The sequence below is a fragment of the Mustela putorius genome, unplaced genomic scaffold (genome assembly GCF_011764305.1).
Source record: "Mustela putorius furo isolate JIRA1106 unplaced genomic scaffold, ASM1176430v1.1 tig00000129_pilon_pilon_pilon, whole genome shotgun sequence".
Lineage (NCBI taxonomy): Eukaryota > Metazoa > Chordata > Mammalia > Carnivora > Mustelidae > Mustela > Mustela putorius.
This window is the reverse complement of record NW_025421290.1, coordinates 52,153,805-52,172,389: the sequence shown is the minus strand read 5'-3', so window position 1 is coordinate 52,172,389 and position 18,585 is coordinate 52,153,805. Positions and strand designations below refer to the sequence as shown.

Below are 18,585 nucleotides of genomic sequence, written 5' to 3'. Positions count from 1 at the left end.
AACAAGCGGGGTGTGCGGGGTGGGCTTCTGGTCCTTGGCCTTCCTGGGGGACAGCAGCACCCCCTTGCCCACCTGTGGGAAGTGGCTGAAGGGCGGGAGACTCTGGGCAGGCCGGGGTGAGCAGGCATCGGGTGGCCAGCAGGGGCTGTGGCCAGGGTGCCTGGGTGTTACCAGGGCAAGGCGGTGGGAGCGGACCTGGGGCAGACGCTGGCCTTGTAGACGAGAAAAAGGCGGCCTGGTGGCCGAAGGGAGCAGGAAGGTGGGAAGGGCTGTCTCCTGCCTCTGGAACGCCTGTGGAGGGGTGATGGGCTGGAGTCCCGGCAGGGCTGGGTGCTAGCTGGGGCCTTTTCGGGGAAGCGCGGGGCTCAGGGGGCCACTATGGGGGTTCACACGGGATCTGCGGGGCCAAATGCTGGCAGGCAGCAGCAGCAACTCCCCCAGGCCTGGCTCTATAAATAGCAGGTGGGCCTGGCGGGGGGGGGGGTCGGGCTTTTCTATAAACAGCCCTGTCCCTGCCGGCAGCCGGGCCTGGCCTGTCACACGGCCTCGCCTGAATTAGAACACGTCCCCCTGCAGCGACCTGTGCACCATGGGCCTGTCACCAGGGTCATGGCAGCCCAGGTCACTGAGGTTGGGGGGCTCCCTGTGGGAGTGGGGTGGGCTCAGCCACTGAGCCTCATGCTCGGTGGTCGCAGACACGGACCCCACGGTCACCACAGGCACAGGCGCTCATGCCCTTGAGGGCAAAGCAGTGCCGCTACTTCGGGCACCTCAGGGTTCCGTGAACGGCCACCGACTCGGGGCTGATTCGCACAGGAGCCCCACCCCCTGGGGCCGTCCATGCTGTGAGGCCCACCCACTCTGCCAGGCAAAGGCGCAGAGTCCTGACCCACGTTCCAACGTGGTGAACCCCGCAAACACGCTGCGTGGGAGAAGCCGGCCACGGAAGGCCATGTAGTGGCCTCTGTTTATAGGAAATGTCCACAGAAAACAAATCTATGGAGATGGAAGCAGACTTAGGGGCCGGGGGAGGCGGCACGGGGCACGCCTGCTAAGAGAATTCGGGGGGATGATGGAGTGTTCTAGAACTGAATCTCTGTGCTTGACGGCTGTGGAAACCCGCTGGAGTCCATGGGCGAGATTTCTGTACAGAGGTGCTGGGCTCCCCACGCCCCCACGCTGGGGTCTATCGGGCACCTGCTCCGGCCTGGGCCCGGGGGGGTTTTGGGGCAGTGGGCAGGCCAGCGCAGCCGCGGCGAGGGTCAGGGCCCGCTTGCTCGCCGCTCCTGAACACCACGCAGCACTTCCTGGGCCGGCTTTCTTCTTTATTGGTCTGAGCCTCTCCGTACGCCAGCCTCAGGAGCACAGACCTGGGGCAGGGGTGGGGCGGGGAGGCTGGCCGCCCCCAGGCCTGGGTCCTTGCCTCCTCTTAGCCTAGCAGGGGTGGAGCCCAGTCCCTCCAGAGGCTGCAGCAGCTATAGCCACAGCGACAACCGTTCTGGTGACATGGTGGCCAAGCCTGGTGGCAGCAAAGGCTGGGTGTACGGGGGCGGGGGCCGGCTCCACAGGGTCCCCCACCTGTTTGCTGGGCAGAGGGACCACGCCGGCCAGCCTGCCCCTGCCGCAGGCCCGGGGGTCCTCCACCCACCTATGCCCAGCTCAGCTACCGCAGAAGAGCAGATACGGAAACAATCCAACTCCGTTAAAAACCGCTCTGCCCCAGCCCAGGTAAGCAGGCTGAGAGGCGGAACTGGGAGCGGGGAGCAGGGCGCAGGGGCTGGGTCAGGAGGCGGTGGGCGGGGTGTGGGGGCTCCAGCTCTGTCCGGCTCCCGGGCTCTGTGGGGAGAGGTCTGTGAGGGCCCGTCTCCAGAAGCTTCTGAGCGCCCGGGGCTGGAGGGCAGGGCACGGCAGAGAGGCGCCCTGGGGACGCAGCCGAGGCTCCTCACCCCTGCGGGCCGTGCCATGGGGCATGCGGGTGTGGGCGTGGGCATCGGCATTCAGAAAGCAGACCACACGGGGGCTGGGGGCGTGCAGGCTGTCCAGGAGGGGGCCAGGAGGCCGGGCGCTGGGGCCTGCTGGGTCTCGGCCAGAGCACCCCAAGCAGCTCTGGGAGGCCCACCTCCCCGGAGGGTAAGGCACAGAGTTTTGGTTTCCCAGGGGCCCGGTTCCAGCCTGGCCCTGGAGGGGCCCAGCTCAGCAGTACCTCCGGGGGCCCACCGTGGTGGGGGCCGGCCGCAGCACTCTCACTTGGCTTTGGGCTTAAGGCTGAGGCCTGTGGGAAGCGAGAGGAACAGCATCTTTAGGACAGTGCCAAGCAAGGTGCCTGCCTCCGGGTCCCCAGGCTCCTGTGGTCCCACCGCCACAGCCCGGGCGGCTGCACTGCGTCTCCCTCGGTCCACGCTGACCCCGGCCCTTGTTTTCCGGCAGCAAGACCCTTCCGGGTGGAAGTCGCCGGGATGGCCCCCAGCCGGCGGGCACTGTCCACCCGCCCAGGCCCGATCCCTGGGCCTGCGCTCCCCACCCCCAGCCCCACCAGGCCCTGCTCTCCGCCCCCTGCCCCACCCCTGCCTTACCCCCACCAGGCCCTGTGCCCCACCAGGCCCTTCTCTCCCACCTGACTTCACCCCTCCCCGAGGGCCAGGCCACACTGTCCGCCCCCATCAGTCCCGCTGGCTGCCTCTCCCTGAGCTTCCGGCTTCCCGACCCCTGGCGCCGGACGCGTCAGACCTGTCCTTTCCCAGCGGCCACAGCTCCTTGGTTCCTGCCACCTGGACGCCCCCTACCTGGCCCGGCAGGCCCCCGGCCCCCTAGAGCCCTCTGGTCCAAGGGCCCCTGTTCTGTGCTTCCCTGCTGACGCCCTGCCCCTCCCACCCCAGGCCCCCGGGGTCCTGAGCAGATGGGAGTGAAAAAGATGAGGCACACAAACGAGAGGCAGAAAGGTCAAAAGTCCCTCAGAGCGGGGTTTCTGTCCCTGCGCCCCAGGGTGCCAGGACCCCACACAGCAGGGGCTCCCACATCACCGCCTCAACCAGGCAGTCGGCCTCCAGGCCCCGGCCCGTGGGAGAAGGGGTCCCGAGCCCCTCTGGACCTGCTCTGGGGTGGACTCAGGTCATGTGGGAATTCCTGCCCCAAACCCCTGAGCGCAGCCTCACTTAGGACACCCCGGGGGCCGGGTTGGGGGCCAGGCGGCAAGACGCCTTGAACCTTCCAACCCCTCAGTGAGCTGAGAGCAACGACAAATGCTATTAATTTTGCTAGTTTTGGAAAGTTCTTGCCGTTTCAGAGTGGAGGGCGCGTGGTGGTCGTTATGGTCTCACAAATCCCCCATCTGGTGGCCGTTTTTCCAAATAAAAGCTTGAGACGGAGAGGGTGAGATTCTCTCCTGCTCCCAGCCAAGGGCATGTTGGGGCCCGGGGAGGCAGTGGACTGTTGTGCCGGAGGACAGGGGGGCGGTCCTGCGGGGGCGCAGAGCTGTGCTGGGCACACCAGGCTTTCCCTGGACCGTGGCCACACATGGCTGCCAGAACCCCAAACCCAAAGATCCCACAGCCCCACTCGCTAGTGCTCGCTGGTGTTTCACCAGAGAGCCAGGCTTCGAAAGTAATCCCAGCAGCAAGCTCGGGGACTGAGGCTAAAGCCCGTACTAAGAGCGGGGAATAAACCGTCCGGGGGCTGCGCCTGGCTTCTCGCCTGCCCTTGCTTCCTCTGGGCACCACTACACCTCTCCTCCATGCCCTGGGCCCTCTGGGTCAGCACCGAGCTGGCTGCAGGCGGTCCCCTCCTCCCGAGGAAGTGGATCGGTTCGCCATCAGCACGGCCCAGAACGCAGCAGGGACCCCAGGCCTGTCTGTCTGCACCTGTGAGCCTCTTGGGCCACATCTGAGACAACCATGGTCCTGCCCATCCTCGGGGTCCCGGGAGGCCCAGTGCTGTGGACCCGGGATGTGCCTACAGACCCATCTGCGGTCTCCAGGACCTGGCTACAAGGGAGGGGAGGCATGTCCATCCCTTGGAGAGGGCCCATGGCCCGTCTCTTCCTGGCAGCCGGACCTTGGGACTGCTTCTGTCCCTCACTGCCTCCCTGGGGACATTTGTGGCCCGACTAGAGCTGGGGTGTGCCCCGTGGAAGGTCTCAGAGCAAAGGTTACCACCCTGGGAGATAGAAGTCAGGAAAGCCCCAGGTTAGCCGGACTGCTTGGGGCAGAGGCGACCCCCGCCTGCCTGTCCCGCTCGGAGGCCCCCACCCTCCTGAAGCCCCTCTACCCGGTGCACCTTCCGAGGTCGCGCCTGGCACACAGCGGACACCAGCTAAGCGAGGCACGGCTCCCACCCTTCCAGAGTGGGAAGAGAAGGCAGACGGCCAGGCGGGTCCCAGCACCAGCAGCACAGGAGGACAGGGCTTGCCGACAGGCCCAAGCGGGCCGCAGGGAGGCAGGTTAGCGTCCAGGAGGGGCTGGGCGCGGACCGGGCCTCCGCGGCCACCGTTAGTGCAGGACACCAGCACGAGTACCTACCTTACTGGATCACACAGAGTCTTTTTGTTTTATTATCGTCAGAGTCAGGGACAACCTCTGCTTTCAAATAAGAGAAACGCACTCAACGGCTTATTCCTGGCCTGCCCTGAACTCGGAGCTGGGGGGCTGCCGGACGCTCGGGCGGTGTGGACACGGAGCCAGACCCGTTGGGCCTGGGGCAGCCCCAGGCTACACCCGCCCCAGCTGCCGCTCCCTGCTGGGGACGGCATGAAGCAGGAGTTAGGGGGTTTGGGCTGTGGGGACAAGGGCCGCCCGCCCCCAACCAAAGTTGCTCCTCCCCCGCGCAGAACGGTGGCTGTCTCCTCTCCTGCAGGACGTGGGGTGTCCTGGGAATCACCCACTCTCGGGAGGAAGAGGAGGGAACGGCCAGCGGCAGCGAGAGGCGGAGGCCCTGCTGGGGCTGGACGAGCTCTGACCACACACCGGAGTCCCCACGCTCCGTGGGCCTTGCCTACCCGCGAGCCCTGCTTTGGGGGACAAGGCACGACGCGAAGGGAGCCCCAAGTTACCTTCCTGGTTCCTCGAGGGACGCTTCTTCCTCCGCTTGCCCATCCTCTTTGAGGCCTGTCCCCGGGTCCTGGGGAGAGTGCCGGACCCTGAAGAGTCCGTGACTGTGTCCTCAGAGAAGGACCTGTCCAAGGACGTGTCCAGTGCAGAATCTGGGGCCGTGTCCTCCTGGTCCCCCTCCCCATCCGCAGCCACGCCAGGACCTGTGGCAGGGAGGTCAGCCTCCTGCGTCCCCTCCACGGTGCTGTCGGCCTCAGCCCGGCGGACGCCTCGAGGGGCTGTGGGGTCTTCGGCATCTTGGCCTGACCCCGTGGCCCCAGGGGGTTTGTCACCAGACAGCCTGAGAGGTTTCAGGGCCTGTGCACTGCCCAGCACCACCGGCCAGGCGCCCTGACAAGGCTGGGGGTTCTGGGGGTCCTCGGTGGTCAGGACGTCGCTGGCGTCTATGTAGCAGGAAGAACGCCTCTCCAGGGACCCAGGCCCGTTCCCCTGTGGCGGGTCTGCAATGGGCTGCGGGCCAGGGGCAGTGGCGTCGGAGAGATCCCAGCTCTGGGGCTCAGAGGCTGGGCCACCGGTGCCTTCTGCAGGGACTCTGGTGGCCGCTGTGGACACAGGACACGGCAGCTGAGGGCAGGGCCCGACTCCCAGGCCATCCTGCGGGCGTGCCCAAGCAGAGGCCTCTGTCCATCTCAACATCTACCCGAATGCCACCAGCACTGCAGAGCCCACTGCCCCGAGAACCTGCCCTGGTGGCCCCGAAGTGTGGGTTCCCAGAGAGCAGGCCCGTGGTGTGGCTGGGCGGGGGACACTGGGCCAACTTCATGCCCGTCCCCAGAGCCCCCAACTCCGGGCAGCCGCGCTGAGTGGAGCGCCCCTCCCCCAGGCCCCGGCCCACCTCTCCCACCACCTCAGCAGCCCCGAGCCCCAAGACACGGGTCAAAGGCCCACTGCCTGAGGGGGCTGCAGGGAGCCCTCTGCCACCGGCAAGGGGACCAGAAGGCCGAGCGGACCCTCTAGCCCCACTTCATGGCTGTGCCATTTCTCTGGCAGCCAAGCAACCACGGGGGTTCTCCCATGAGGTCAGAGAGGGCTTCCTGGAGGAGGAGAGGTAGCAGGCAGCACGGAAAGCAGGAGGGAGACAGTGATGAAAGGTGGGAGAGGCTCTCACCAGGCGCCTTGTCCCTCGGTGGGTCCGTGGCAGCTGCCTTGCCGCCCCCCTCCGCGTCCCCCCGGCCCCGGGCCGTCTTCCGCAGCTGGAAGCCCTTCCTGATGTCCGCCAGCAGGGCGTCGATGACACACACTTCCTCCTGCTTCCCGACTCCCCTCCTGACTGAAAGGCCCCCAGACCCTGAGATAGGCTGCCTGCGGGTCCCTGGACCCCACCCACGTGACCCTGGGAAGATGACGAGGAGGGGTGGGCGGTGCCCCCAGAGCTTCGAGGCTAGGGGATGAGACCCGGCCCCTCGGAGGCCCCCCGCTCCCCCTGGGCACCCCCTGGGCCCCCCTCCCCCTGGGGCCCCCCAGCTCTCCCTGCCCCCCCACCCCCAGACAAGGCCCCCCCCCCGCTCCCCCTGGGCCCCCGGCCAGGGCCTGGCCTCACCCGGCTTCCCGTCCTCGCCCCGTGGCCTCCGGGCCTCCTCCTCCGCCAGCTGCCGCTTCCTCCTCTCGGCCTTCACGGCCTGCTCCTTCCAGTCCTTGTTGTCCTGCGTGGGTGGGCGGGGAGCCCGTGACCCCCAGCCCTCGAAGGACAGCACGAGCCCGGCACCCCGTGATTCCAGCAGCTCTGCCTGAGCCCGGGGAGGGGTTGCGGACCCGGCCCACCTTCAGGGCGCGCACGAAGAGGTCCCGGAAGGTCTTCATGGTGCTGAACGTGTCCTCCAGGGACAGCCGCTGCGCGTCCTCGCACAGGTACCGCGCCAGCTCTAGCTTCTTCTCCTCGATGGCCTGGAACACCTCATCCAGCGCCCGGGAGGCCTCAATGCTGGCCTGGGGACGGGAGGGCGCGGTCATGGCCCAGGGAGAGCCCCACCGAAGGTACCACCGGCCCTCAAAGGGTCACGGCCCCGGGGTAGCCCTGGGGGCAGGGCGGGGCCCGGCTGCGGGAGGGGGATGGCCGCTGCTGGTGTCCGGTGTCGTCTGAGCAGGACAGAGAGGTCTGGGCACTGCAGGCCCCAGGCTCAGAGGAAGCCTCTCCCTTGCAGGAACGACCTTGGGATCACGGACAGCATGTTGCCCTCCTACGGGGCCCCTCACCCTGGCCTGTCTTCCCCGACCACCCAGGAGACCCCCCAGCAGCTGCCTCCTGGCCCGGACCCTGGCCCAGCTTGCCTGGAGACGTCCGGCGTACTGCTCCTGCACCTCGGGGATGGAGGACGACACCTTCCGCTCCATCTCCAGAAGCTTCTTCAGGTTGGTGCTGGACTCCGAACGGATGAGCTCAAGGTTGATCCTGAAAACCCCAAAGCCAGGCGGGGTCAGGTGACAGCTGATGTCCAGTCTTGCAGGGTCAGCGGAGGGGCTAGTGGGGGCCTTCAGCCTGCACACCGGCAGGAATGGCAGGGACACTGGACGGCACACCCTCAGGGTAGTGGGTGACAGTGGACAGCACACCCGTGGGGACAGCGGAGGACACTGGGTGGCACACCCATGAGGATGGCAGGGACAGCGGACAGCACACCCACAGGGACTGCGGGGGACACTGGGCTGCCCTCAGGTTCTAGAAGCATATCAGAGCTCCAGGAAGGGCCAGGCGGTGCCGGGGGTGAAGTGCTGGGACAGGGACCCCAGCAGCTCAGCCCATCTTTGGCTCTCAGGCCTGAGAACCTCCCGTAGCAGCGTGTACCTGGAGTTGGAAGGTCTAGGCCACCCTCCCTGAGCTGCTCCTCTGGGCCGAGTGACCCTAGGAATGCAGCCCCACTAGCCTGGGCCTCAGTGTCCTCATCTGTACAACGGGCGTGGCACGGCCTTCCTCATGGGCTGTTATGAGGCTCAGCCTTGGAAAAAGGTGGCCTGAGCCTAACCCCTGGTGTGACCACGACCAGGTTGCTCCCTACCGCTCCTAGGTCTCGATTTCTTGCCGTAAGTCACCTAGGAACAGGCCACGAGGCCCAAAGTCCTATTCAGATGTGAAAATGACCGTTCTAGGCGGCAGTGGTTCCTGGGGACCCAGCCTGGCCCGGCCACCTCACTGGCCAGGACCAGAGGTGGGGTGCTGGTGGGTGCGCCGGTGCGGGCGAGCCCCGTGGGGGGGCAGGGGGCACCTACCCCGCTGCTTGGGAGGGCTGCTCCAGGTCCCGGGGCAGCTGCAGGAGGTCTGGGTGGCCCTTCTCTGCCTCCTGCAACAGGACAAGTCGGGTGAGTGTGGTGGTGGCCACACCCTGGCCCCGGGGGTGCCTGAGGGGGGAGTGGGGCCAGCCCGGGTCCACCTCCAGCACGTGGTGCAGCAGGGTCACGCGGCTCTGCTGGGACTTGGTCTCCGTGAGCTTCAGCAGCGTGCTGATCTTGAAGCCGTCGGCGTCCCCTGTGTGGCTGCCCTGCGAGGGTCCGGGTGCGGAGTAAGGGCCCCTGAAGCCCGGTGGGAGGGGGTGGGCATGGGGGGTAGGGGGGCGGGGCCCGCTTACATAGTTGAGGAAGTTTCCAATTTTCAGGATCAGCTGGCAAAAGACGGGCAGCCGATGGCTGGTGAGCAGGCCTGGGGGAGGGCGCCAGGGCTGAGGGAGGGGTAGGTGCTGCGAGGGGTCTGCAGCTGGGGTGTGGGGGTCTCCCCTCCCCTCCCCAGGGTGCGGTCCCCAGGGGTTCCAGCCCCCCCAGGAGCAGGCCCAGGGACTCTGCACTCCTGCACCCTCCCCACCCCGGGAGCAGATGACTCCTGGCCCCTATCCGGTAGGATGCTGCTGAGAGGAATCTTCCGAAAGGTTGGAGCTGTGGCCTCCCTGGTTCTCAGCTAACCATCCCTTGGGGCTTCAGGGATCGTGGCTGACATGGGAGTGGATGTCCACTACGTGCGTCCCTGCCCTGGGGCTGGGGTACATTCCTGCTTGACCCTCTTTTGGAAAAACTGCTGAGCATTCACAGGTGTCCCTGAGCACGCCCCTTGATGTGCGTGCCTGTCTCTGTGTATGTGAGCCCGCGCGTGCACGGGGGCCTGCGTCTGTGTGCGCAGATGTGCGTGTGCCTGTGCCTGTATGCGTCTGTGAACGCACACGCGAGTGCGTGTGTGTGGCATGTGCCTTAGGGCAGGGGGTGTGTCTATGGTGAGGTGGGGAAGGTCCGTGCCCCGGGACCACTCGCCGTGTGGATTCCGGGCCCCCCCGGCCCCAGGCTGTGCCCCCCACTCACTGCAGCAGGCGGCGAGCACCAGCTGGGCCTTGGGCTGCACCATGTCCAGCACGACGGCCGCGCCCTCACACAGCAGCATGCACTCCACCCGCAGCTGATAGCTGGGGACAGAGCGGGGAATCAGGGCCTGTCGCACGGGGGCCCACAGCCTGGCCCTGGTCAGTGTGCACATTTCCGGGCCGGGTTCCAGATGGGGACTCCGCAGGACTGGAGTAGGGCCTGGGAAGGGGCACTTGAGACAAACACCCACACGGGACCCGGAAGACAGCTGTCCCCCTGCAGGGCTCCCCACCTTCTCGGAGCAGGGGGGAGCGTGAAGGATACGTGCGGGCTCCCCATGGAGCCCCAAGGGAACGGTCTGCACAGCCGCACTCCCTCCTCTAAGTCTGGGCCCGGCTCCCCTGGCCCCATCCCTGCCAGTGGGCCCTGGGGTCCGAGGGCAGCCCATTCACCAGGGAATGCCCAGCAGGAGGAGGTAGAATTGGTCGGCGTTGGCCAGCTTGGCGCGGTCCTCCGTGAACGAGTGCAGGTTTTCCATCTGCAGGGAGAAAGCGCACACGTGGGACCCTGGCCCCCATCCCCTCCCAGGAAGCCCCCGCACCGCCCGGCACCTGCCCATGCCTGCCCGCCAGGGCCCACTCATGTCCAGCACAGCTGCGTGTGTCCGTGTGTCCGTGCGTCCCCTCCTCTTTCCCTGTGGGGAGCACCTGGGCAGGGCCGGCTAGGCTCTGCCCCACTCACCTCGTGCTTTTCGGGAAGGAGCTTGAGGAACTGCTTAAGAACCTCCACGTCGAATTTGGTGGTGTCCCCAGCCCGGATCATGGCGGTGACGTCCTCATTGGAGCTGCGGGAGAGAGGGCGTGGTCTCGGTGAGCAGAGGGCGCGCCGGCCCCTCCTCTGGGCTCCTGGGGGACCTCAGCGCATGACCTCTTTGCGGCTCAGGCCCGAGCTGCCGGGACACAGAGAAGGCAATCCACCTGCCTGGGGTCGCACAGTAACGTGGCTGGAGGCCGATTCCCGTGCTCCCTGCCTGTCAGGGCACCCCTGCTCCTTCTTCCTGGGGGCTGCTCAGGACCCAGGCAGGGGGCTCACGCATGCCCAGGGACCTCGCTGGCAGGAGCCGGCGCTCAGCAGCTGCAGGGAAGGACCCGGGGGCCGGGGGCACCGCCCGCTGCTGTCTGGGCCTCCGCTTCCCCAAGGAGCAGGCTGGGGCTCTCCAGGGCCCCCAGTTGGGGCCGTCTGGGGCACCGACTGGCCCCAGGGAGGGAGAGTCGCACTTCCCCGGAGCGACCCCCCACCCAAGGCACTGCACAGCCCGAGAGGGCAGGGTCTCGGCAGGACGAGCTGCTCACCATTTAAACTGCTTCAGAAAGATGTTGAGGTTCAGGCTCTTCTTGGAGTCCAGAAAGGTGATCTGGAAAACACCCCGCCCTGGTGTTGGTACCTGTGGCTGCACAGAGACCCGTGTACCCCCACAACTGGGCCAGGCCAGCCCTACCTCCTTGGGCTCCTTCCTGGCGGGGGCGGCCATGCGCTCCTTGGGCTTGGCCTCAGGGAAGCAGAAGAGCCGCTCGATGCTGGAGAAGTCGGGCTCCACGACCTCGGCGCCTAGGCTGCTCAGCGAGGCCCACATGGAGCTCTGCTCTGGGGGGCGGGGTCCCCGGTCAGGCTCACGCCGGCCCTGGGGGCCAGGGATGCCCTCCGGTCGCCATCACGCCGCGTGCACATGGACGGACACACGCATGCCCGTGTCCCGGCTGGCGGGGAACCGGCCGTCTCATAAGCCTGGGCCTTGACCTTCTCTGACCGAGCATCAGCACCCCGGGGCCCGGGCAGGGCAGGGGCTGTGACCGCAGACGGACATCTCGGCTTACCAGGGCAAGTGCGGGAGGAAGGGTCTTCTGGCCGGTCCCCGCCCCTGTCCCCACCCCAACCCCCCGCCCCGGACGACCGGGGAGGAGCGAGCCCAGGGCGGAGATTGACCAGTCCGGCCCGCAGGCGGGGGGACCCTTGGCCCAGACCCAGGCACATACACCACACGCGGCGGGGGGACGTGCGCAGGAGGGCGGGGTCCGCGGCCAGGGAGACGGGGGTCCTCACCTCGGGCCACGTTGGACGGCAGCTTCTGCCAGTTGAGCTTCTTCATGCGCAGAGAGGGAGCGAGGACTCGCCGGTGGCTGGGGACGGGGGCAGAGCCCTGGGCCGAGATCGTGTGCGCCACGATGGTCTCCTCCCCACCCACCGGAGAGGCGCCGGAGGGACCGGGCGGGGGAGGGGGTGTTGGAAGGCCCCCGTCCAGGCCAGGTAGTGGGGGTGGTGGGGGGCACCCCGGGACCGGGAGTGGAGGAGGTGGGGGAGGAGGGGGAGGTGGGGCCCCGCCAGAGACGGGCAGCGGGGGTGGGGGAGAGGGTGGGGGAGGGGGTGGGGAGGCCTGGGCCCCCAGGACTGGCAGTGGGGTCGGTGGGAGCGGTGGGGGTGGTGGGGGCGGGGGAGGGGGCCCTGCTGAGGAGGAGCCGGGGAGCGGGGGAGCGGGTGGGACTGGGGTGGGTTTCTGCAGCTGTGGGGCCACCGAGCCATTCGCCCTCTGCACGGTGAGGTGCAGACCGCTGAGCCCGGCCTCGGGCTGCTGCTCCTCCACATCCGCCTTCAGGGAGCCACTGTTTTGGGGCGCGCTGTCCTTCCGGCTCTGGCCTAGGTCGGCCTGGACACTCTTGTGGGCCTTGTTCAGGGAACTCGGGCGTGGCCGCCCCTTGACGGACAGGAGGCGCTCTACCATCTCCTCCAGGGTGCACTCCTGGACTGTGTGGGGGTGTCCAGGGTCAGGGCAGAATGCCCGAGCAGGTGGGGGGGCGAGGGGCCGAGGAGGGACGCCCTCCCACATGGTCTAACGCCCCACTGTCCGCTGCGCTGGGGTCAGGGACACACCGCCCCACCTGCTCACCGTCACTGGCCAGGAGCACGGCCCGGTTCACCAGGTTCTCCAGGGCCTCCCAGAGCAGCTGGCTGGAGGGCAGGGTGGGCTCCAGGTACAGGAGACCCTGCAGCACGGACAGCAGCCGGGCCGATGCAGGGGAGCAGCTCACCTGGACGGGGAGGAAAAGGACAGGTTGGTAGCCGCGCCCTTCCCGGGGCCGACAACGGCGTCAGACCACCGGGGACGTCCGCCCCATCGCTGCTCTGTGCCTCGCAAGGGCCCTGCTGATGGGCCAGAGCCCGGCTTCCCAGACCGGTGCCCAGGTGACATTGGGGGTTAGACACCGCTCCATGCTAGGGGCGGCCCTGCGTGTGGTGGGAGGTGGCCCGGCATCTCCGGTCTCCATCCACCCAAAGCCAGTGGGACCCGTTGCCCCACTGAGACCCCCCACATGCGTCCAGATGTCCTGGATGTCTCCTGGCAACACTCGTCCCCTGGCCGAGAGCCCTGAGTTCAGTGAAGGACAGGCGCTCCCACTGGGGAGGGCCTGAACTGGACCAGAACCCAGCCTCCCGCCTCCTGCTGGTCTAGACAACCCTGGGGCCATTTGAGGGCATCCGCTGGCTGGAGGTTTGGACAGCTCAGCTACCTCTGATCTTTGGGACAATGTCCTAGAGGGTCCTGTGGCCTTGGCTCTGGGCCTGTGCCAGCGAAGACTTGCCCCAGGCCGCCTGCGCTGGCTCTGGGCTCCTCCTGTCTCCAGCGCCCCCAGCCCCTCGCTGCTCCCTGCTGGGGCACCAGGTCTGGCCCTACGGCTCTGGTCAGGGTGGGGTCTCCCGGGGCAGGGAAGGCAGCCACAGCACAGCCCTGGACCCCCGTCTCTGGAGCCAGTTCCCCGCAAGCTTGCTCCCTGGCTCACCTTGTGGAAGAGAGACTCGAAGACCTCCTGATGGCTAGTCATGTTGACGCCCCCGCAGACGCGCAGGAGCTCCTCCTCGTCCTCGGCCTTGGCCTCCTCGAAGGCCTCCAGCTGGATCAGCAGGTCGGCGTCCTCCAGGTCTCTGGGGCGAGAGGGGCCGCATGGGCTGAGGCTGCTGCCCCACCCGCCTCCCTCCCAACCCGGGACAGACACACAGACAGCCCTGAGCGGGGTGTGCTGGGCACGTGGGCCCCATAGCTGGGGCAGTGGTCCTGACAGGGGCCCGGGAGGGGTGTTCTCAGCTGCATGGGTTCCCAGAACTCAAGTAAGTTTGAGTTTCAGGAAAACGGCAAGTGCTGTTTAGCCTAAGTATGCCGTACGCGCTACCGGGGACGTGCTCACACCAACGGGACGGTCGCTGTTTTATCTGGCACCCGCCAAGCTGCTGGGTGGCCCTGCTGGGCGGCCCGTCAGGCAGCGTGACGGATGACAACGGCGAGGTCTCCGGGACCTGGGTTTAGCGGGGCGGGCCCGCGGGGGCTACGCCTGAAGTTCCCTCTGCCCGTCGGGAGGTGCTGCTCCGGGCCCAAGGGGAGGGTGAGCCGGGTTTTGGAGAACAGTGATGGGGACTCACCGTAGCCGCGTCAGAACGTCCAGCAGCTGCAACCCTGGGAAGGGACACTGGGGTCAGCGGGCTTCGGAGGCTGCTCGGGTCAGCCCCGTCCGAGGTCGCTTGCATCTTCTGATACCTTCCCCTCTGCTCTCTCCCTGGGCTCCTTCCCACCACCCAGAACGTCCAGCCCATGGGGCGGGAGGGGGACCTGCCATTCCTGTGAGTGCCAGGAACACTCTGGAGGGCACACTAAATGGCACGGCCACCACTGGCAGGACCGGAGCTGGGGGGTCAGCCTTACACTGAGAGCCATGCAGGACTCATGTCCGGGGCCCCAGGGCCCCGAGTCCACCACAGGGAGCTGCTGGGGGCCGCTTCCCAGAGCCTTCCTCCGGGGTCCCGCAGGGGGCACTGGGGCGGGCTGTGGGTGGTTACCCGTGAACTCCCCGCGCAGCTGGGTGCGGGTGCGGAGGTCCTCGGGGCCCAGGATGATGGCGTTGACCACGCTGAGCAGGGTGACGACGTAGGGCACATTGTCAGTGTCGGAGAGCTCGTTCATGATGACGCTGAAGCGGTACTGTTGGCTTCGCACCGTCTGCAGGGCGGGTGGGGTCAGCACGTGCCCCGGGCGGGGTCAGCACACGCCTGGCCCGCACCCAGGTGCCCCAGGGCTCACCTTGTAGTGGTCCAGGGCGTCCAGGGTCAGCCCGTGGCCCTCAGGGGAGTAGATGCACAGGGCAGCCAGCAGCTCAAATACCTGCTTCTTGACCATCACGTTGGATGTATCCAGAGCTGCGGAGGGTCAGGGAGTCTCAGCGGGGCCCCCCCATCAATACCAGGCCTGGGCTCCTCCTGCTCCCCGCTGTCCTGAACCCACACTCCAGCTGGACAGGCAGAGCCCGCAGGTGGACACCAGGGGGCACTCTGCACCAGCCCACGGGCCACATCAGGGGCTGGCCTCCCCCTCCCCGGGCGCTGATCTCTCCAGGAAAGGAGAGGCAGACCATGCAGGGTCAGTCTGCTTGAGCTGGGCCTTAGCTCTGAAAGTGGTCCCTGCTGGCTCTGGGCCCAAGGCTCACACTGGCACAGCTTCCCGGGCCAAGCCCATGACTTTGCCCAGCAGCTTAGGGTACCTCCTTGTCTTCATGAGCCCCTGCCTCCCACCTCATCCCCTGGGCTGGGAAAGCTCTGGGGGTGTCCCTCAGCTGGCCTGCTGAGAGACCACAAAGGACTCCACACAGGCATGCGCCCACTCCCAGGGGCCGACCCACCAGCACTCCCCCACCCCTCCCTAGAGCCCCAAGCATCGGGGCACAGGGTTGCTGCCACAGAGCAGGACAGCCCAGCAGGCCAGGAACACAGTGGGACCCCTGCTCACTAAGGACCACCTGAGGTCATTCCCAAAGGTTGGAGACTAACACTAGGTGCAGCCTGGGGAGCCTTCCTGGAGGAGGCGATGGAGAGTGAGAACTTAAGGAGTCAGCAGGTGCACAAGGCACAGAGCAGCCTGAGCAGGAGGTGGGAGCGGGGCAGAGTGGGCAGGGGCGGGGTGTGTGGGGGCGTGGAGGATGCCTCCAGCTGCAAGTGCTGGCCAGAACTGAGCGGCGGTGACCTGTGAGGCTCCGAGGGGCTTGCGGCCAGGTACAGTGTAAGCGGGGGCGCGCCGCTGGACGTGTGTTTTTGGCCCAGATGAGTCCGGCTGCCAGGGCACGGACCAGGGTGGCAGGTGTGGGGGTGGGGGGTTCTGTAGGCCGGAGGCGGGGAAGGGGGCAGGGCGTGAACAGGCAGAGGGCTGGGCGGGAAGACCAGGCAAAGCCACGGAACAGAGGGGGCAACTAGGTGCTGCTGGCGGACCACGGCTCCAAGCTGACCTGGACGTCTCAGACCTGGGGCGAACGGGCACCTGGTTCCTCCTCAGGAATCCCTCCCGCTGCCCTCCGTGGCGCAGGGCCCCAGCCTGAGCTCGGGAGGCCGTCTGGGCCCCCGGCCGCGGCCGCGGCTCACCCAGGGACAGCTGGCGCACGTAGGCCTGGTTGCTGAGGATGTACTCGATGCCCTGCTGCGAGTTCATGACGGCTCGCACACAGCTGACGCACGTGAGCTGCAGCAGGGCGTCCGAGATGCGGGCCACCCCACGGCCGGACAGGCGCGCCAGGGCCTCGAGCAGCAGGTCCAGGCCGCTCTGCTCCAGGAACTGCACCATCCAGCCACCGTCGCTGCTCTCCAGGCGCTTGCGCAGGCCTGAGTAGTTGACCACGGACGGCATCTGCAGCAGCCGGGTGCACAGCTCGGGGTCCGCGCTCTCCAGGTTGGCCTCCGTGGGGTCCGAGTCCTGGGGCCCCAGCTTCTCTTTGAGCGCCGCCCACTTGCGCTGCGCACCCTCCTTCACCGACATCTTGCCGAACTGTGGGGCCAGAGGGAGAATTGCCGTGAGCCCCCAGCCCACGACGGGAGGCGGGGTCTCCCCCTGTGGTGTCTCCCTCCACCTGCCAAACAGGCCTGGGAGGGGGGAAGCTGTGCCCTTGCCCCGTCAGGGCCGCCACCGTCCACGGGCTTCTCACGCGCCCCCGACGGACGCCTCCCCGTCCGCCCGAGGACCTCGAGGTGGCCACACCGGTAGGAACACCACTGACTCAGTGGTGACAATGCACCAGAAGTGGCGTCTCTGGGGCTCCCTTATCTTGTCCCAGAGCACTTCCCCTGCCCCGGGGACAGACTCAGATAGGGAGAACTGGGAGGGGCTGTTCCAGACCCTGGGCACTTGGGGGCTGCCCACAGCCTCAGGCGTGTGGCTGGGGAAGGGGCTGCCTCGAGGGTCATGTCTGGAGCCCACCCCCCATCACAAGCATGGCCAGGGCCCCATGGGGCCCTGCAAGGCCCTGGCCTCCGAGGCCCTCAGGTGGTCAGGCTGTATGGGCAGAGGACCGGATGTCCCCCTAAACCCTTGGCATGTGGACTTTACTGAATGCAGTCTCAACAAGGGCGACACCCCCTCCAAGAATGCCCCCAACACCAGCCTTTCCCCAAAGGAGGCCATACCCGCTGTGCCTCTGTGCCTTTACCACATCCACCAAGCCACGCTCCTGGGGGCCCTTGGCGGTGACTCTGTCCTTGGCCAGAGCCCCTGGGGACTGGCCTCAAAGGTCAGTGGCAGGCCAGGCTCTCCTGCAACCATGTATGGCTTGGGTCTTGCATTTAGTGCGTGAGAAGGACAGCACGGAGCTGCTGAGAGGGGCCCGAGAAGCAGAGCATGGGAGGACCGCCGTGCCTCAGGCCCAGGGCCTGCGCTCGCCACTGCCCACCCCAGCCCCCGAAGTTACAGGAGAAGCAAGGGTGGCACTGGAGAAGCCAGGTCACGTGCCCATACCCCAGAGCTGGAAAAGGCAGAACCGAGTGAGCCTGGAGCCCAGGCCAAGGGTGGAGAGAGGCTGGCCGTCCAGCCCGGCCTCCCTCTCAGGGCTGCCGGGCCTAGAACCTTAGGGGGGGGGGGGGACTCCAGGGGCCATCGGAGGCCCTACAGGAGCTGGAGGCTGAGAGGGGACAGGAGCCCAGAAGTCTGCCCCTGGCCTGGCTCCCGGCGAGCATTCCCGAGGCCCCGCCCCCTCTGCCTCAGTGAGCACCTTGCGCGTCCTCTGTGCTCCCCGAGCCCCTGTCCCGCAAGGGATGGCCTGGCCTTCCTGCAGCCTCTCCTCCACTTGCAGCCCCTCACCCAGGCCCTGGCTGGCTGCCGCGCAGGCCCGTGGGGTGCCCCAGGGAGGCGGCCTGGCTGAGGGAAAGAGAGGCTCCGGCCTGCTGGGGCATGGGCTCTGGGCCCACCGGGCCACTCACCCTGCATGAGACGCGCTGTCCTCACCCAAACCTCCGGAAGCAGCCCACTGGGAGCATCCTGGGAGGCCGCGGGTGTGGGCGACCCTGTGGGGAGGGTGCGGCGTGGCGTGTGGTTAGCCCTTGGGACTGCCCCGTATCCCACGGTCCACTCACCCAGATGCGCAGGACCTTCCGGCTGCCTCCGCCCACCCACTCCAAGCCCTGCTTTGGGCTGCCCCTCTCGCTCTGCTGGCTTCTCATCCCTGTGAACCGCTGAGCAGCCCTGCTGCTGGCTGCGGCTCTGGTCCCTCCCGGGCCGCTCCCGGCACCATGAAGAGCACAGCAGAGCAGCCTTGGCACACACTGCCGCCCACCGTGGGTGCTGCAGCTTAAAAGAGGCAGCCAGGAATGACCCTCCCTTCCCCGCCCCCACACCCGCCCCACTGGCCCCAGTCCCTGTTTCCTTGGCACAGCGGAGAGGCTAGAGCACGAACCCTCCCAGGCCAGGACTCCAGCCTCCTGAGTGTCTTCTCCAGCCAAGAGCCCCAGGGGTCCCTAGATGCAGGAGACAATCTCTCAGAGACAGCCCCACCTGACGCTGCTAGGCCTCCCTGTGCACCCGCTCACTGCCCCAGGAGACCGACCAGCGGCCCCTTGCAGGGGATGATCAGCCTCGACTACCGGCCTGCCCACGGAGGATGCTAGTTGTGTGGCCTGCGGCTGAGTTTCACAAGCTGGTCCAGCCCCTCCATGCGTGCGTCCTACACGTGCCTAGACCAGTGCGTGCGCGGCACACACGAGGGCCTCGCATGCAGGCACGTGATCTCACACGGCAGCAGAGGACGGACAGACGCGCACGCAGCGTCCACACGGAGAGAACACCGGATGGCCACAGTAAGTGACCGCGCAGACGCGTGATCCAACTGGAAAGCGATCCCACCCTCCGGATGCA

The 18,585-nt window shown here is 67.4% G+C and overlaps 1 protein-coding gene across 5 annotated transcripts; it reads right to left on the bottom strand.

Moving 5' to 3' along the window:
• Positions 1 to 941: 941 nt before the first annotated feature.
• On the bottom strand, positions 942 to 18,012 carry INF2 (inverted formin 2). Of its 5 annotated transcripts, XR_001179825.2 has the most exons (24): positions 17,808 to 18,011; positions 15,831 to 16,230; positions 14,503 to 14,618; positions 14,262 to 14,421; positions 13,848 to 13,881; positions 13,214 to 13,355; positions 12,322 to 12,463; positions 11,481 to 12,179; positions 10,879 to 11,024; positions 10,733 to 10,794; positions 10,122 to 10,224; positions 9,833 to 9,918; positions 9,381 to 9,481; positions 8,663 to 8,733; positions 8,468 to 8,575; positions 8,307 to 8,377; positions 7,371 to 7,491; positions 6,864 to 7,028; positions 6,643 to 6,745; positions 6,211 to 6,372; positions 5,045 to 5,644; positions 4,515 to 4,571; positions 2,204 to 2,272; positions 942 to 1,836 (listed from the first exon to the last, which is right to left on the bottom strand). XR_001179825.2 is itself a non-coding variant. In XM_013057339.2 (23 exons), the coding sequence occupies exons 1-22, from the start codon at positions 17,892 to 17,894 to the stop codon at positions 2,244 to 2,246; spliced, it is 3,708 nt and encodes a 1,235-aa protein (XP_012912793.2). In that variant the 5' UTR covers positions 17,895 to 18,012; the 3' UTR covers positions 942 to 1,836; positions 2,204 to 2,243. The 5 variants fall into 5 exon arrangements, 4 of the variants coding, with proteins under 4 accessions (XP_012912793.2, XP_012912791.2, XP_012912792.2 ...); XM_013057339.2 differs by lacking the exon at positions 4,515 to 4,571 and having other exon boundaries at positions 17,808 to 18,012; XM_013057337.2 differs by having other exon boundaries at positions 942 to 2,272.
• Positions 18,013 to 18,585: the final 573 nt, after the last annotated feature.